Source organism: Anneissia japonica, unplaced genomic scaffold, assembly GCF_011630105.1.
Source record: "Anneissia japonica isolate Jap-2015-1 unplaced genomic scaffold, ASM1163010v1 scaffold287867_len1003013_cov215, whole genome shotgun sequence".
Classification (NCBI taxonomy): Eukaryota; Metazoa; Echinodermata; class Crinoidea; order Comatulida; family Comatulidae; genus Anneissia; species Anneissia japonica.
Genome location: NW_022684320.1, coordinates 6,915 through 9,135, shown reverse-complemented (window position 1 = coordinate 9,135; position 2,221 = coordinate 6,915). Strand labels below are relative to the sequence as shown.

The following is a 2,221-nucleotide window of genomic DNA, read 5'->3' as shown; positions in this document are numbered from 1 at the left end:
TACACATTTACATTTTAGGCTTTTTATTACCGGTTTTAACTTTGTTATATTTACTTCTATTTGCAGAGCCACATCTTCTAAATAGTAGGCTTTCTACTATTGAATCATGTTAAAATAAGAAACATGTATACACAAAACATGGATTTGTACCAGAAATCTAACTTTTGTTGTGTTTATATTTTCCGGTTGACCTTCCCATCTTTAGATGACGTTTGAATAGATGGATTTTGTTTCGGTATTACAGCCTAATCACTATAAATAATAACACAGAATAATAACAAACAATACATTATGTGACACACTAGATTATTTTGGTCATTTTCCAATCATAAGAATGTTATTACGATTTGTTTTTATGTAAAAATAGAAAAATAATGTTAGGCCTATAAATTGTTTATAATTGTGTTTTATAGATTTATTTATCTTTGCCATATAAAGATAATACTTTGGATTCTAGGCTAAGAATATTAATTTATTACGAGTGTGCTTTGATATATTTATGTTTATATTTTTAGTGTAATAATAAATCAGACCATTGTTCCATAGATATTTATATTTTGTTTTGTTATCTTCCTTTTTCAATGTTGTTTCGATGTTGTTGCGTCGCGAAATTGAGTGTTTTGACCAGGTACCTGACATGTTATCGTACTGAATACTCAATACGTTCCTAAATTCTTGCGGAAAAAAAAATGTAATTCGGGTGGCAATCGAACCCACAACCACCAGATACTAGGCCTGGAGTCATAACCAGATAATAGAGCTTGTGGTTAGTTGCTAGTAGCAGGGGGTACTGCAATGCTGTTTCTTGTTATTTCTTGTTTAATTTTCAGAATTATGTCCGATACCAAAGGGACTCGGAATTGCGGGGTTAGACAATGGTGTTGTAGATCCATGGCCGCCGGTCAGGGACACTGATACGTCAATGCCTTGCCTTCCAAACGGCAAAGACAAAATGAAATTCATTTGTGATGATGGATTTCGGTTGCAGACAACAGAAGTAGAAATATTTTGTGACGAGCAATATAATTGGAACCAAGATGCGCCAACTTGCGTTGATGAAGCTGTTCCATCTAAATCTACTGTACACAAACCACCACCTCCGCCGCCATGCAACGAGTGTGCAGGTAAGGTATCGGTAACCATTTTCGAATATAGAGCATAAGAAAAAGGGTAGGCCTACGCTTATCCAACACAGCCAACACACAAGCAAAATTAACGTTATAATAATATTATACAAATTAATGTGATTTAAAATTAACCAGAGTTATCCGTCGAAACTCGATGGAGATTTCCGTGGATTGGTAAACAATGTACCTTCGAATCAATAACTCGTATTGTTGCGTAAAGAATATATATGTATATATTATTCAAATTAAGTTTGCTGCCTAGCAACGTTAACACAATAAAATTAGAAAAAATGATGTCATAACTGTATCAATTAGGCTTAGCTCTTCAACGAAAAATTCATTTTTTCAGCAGTTGTATGAACGAAAGTGTCTCTAGCGCGATCTTTTCGCTGAAGGGCTAATTGATACGATTATAACATCATGTTCGTATTTTGAACACTGATGTTACCATATTATTTATCTATTTGTTTATGTGTATATTATGTATACATATAGACCCACTTATATATATATATTATATATATATATATATTATATATATTTTATTTTGAATTGAATTGAAAATATATATATAACTTGCATTTATAAGATGCACAAGACCGCTGAGAGAGTTATTCATTGAGTCTTGCAGCTAAAAAATGTTGCTGGTATAGAGCCGTTTTAAGGTGTATGGATAACTTGAATTGAATAATGATTTTTAAGTGATTTCATTTTCTTTATCGTTGAATTTAGATGAATCATTATTAATTGTCATCATTGTCCTTGCGTTGATGTTTTTGATGAGCTGGGTCATTTTTATTTTGATTTTCACCTGTAAAAGGAGGTATGCAAATTAAATTCTTATCATGATCGTCGTCATTGATGTCGTCTTCGTCATCATCCTCACCATAATATCATCAACATTACCGTCATCATCACCACCATAATAACCATTATCATCATTATCGCCATCTTTATCATCATCATCATCATTTCATTTCATTTCACTTTTATTGCCAAATTCCAACAGTATATACAAAAAGAGTTAAACAAGTACACATGGCAATAGGAGGTTAAAATAAAAGATTTCTCTTGTCAAGTTTAATCCCCTTTAC

At 32.3% G+C, this 2,221-nt stretch overlaps 1 protein-coding gene across 2 annotated transcripts in view; it reads left to right on the top strand.

The window, feature by feature from the left end:
* LOC117104270 overlaps nt 1-2,221 on the top strand; it is a 9,548-nt gene that overhangs the window by 5,521 nt on the left and 1,806 nt on the right. For both annotated transcript variants that reach the window (XM_033245025.1, XM_033245015.1), the window contains exons 5-6: nt 831-1,124; nt 1,860-1,950. In XM_033245025.1, the coding sequence (XP_033100916.1) occupies nt 831-1,124; nt 1,860-1,950 (385 nt within the window). The remainder of the gene's footprint in view (nt 1-830; nt 1,125-1,859; nt 1,951-2,221) is intronic.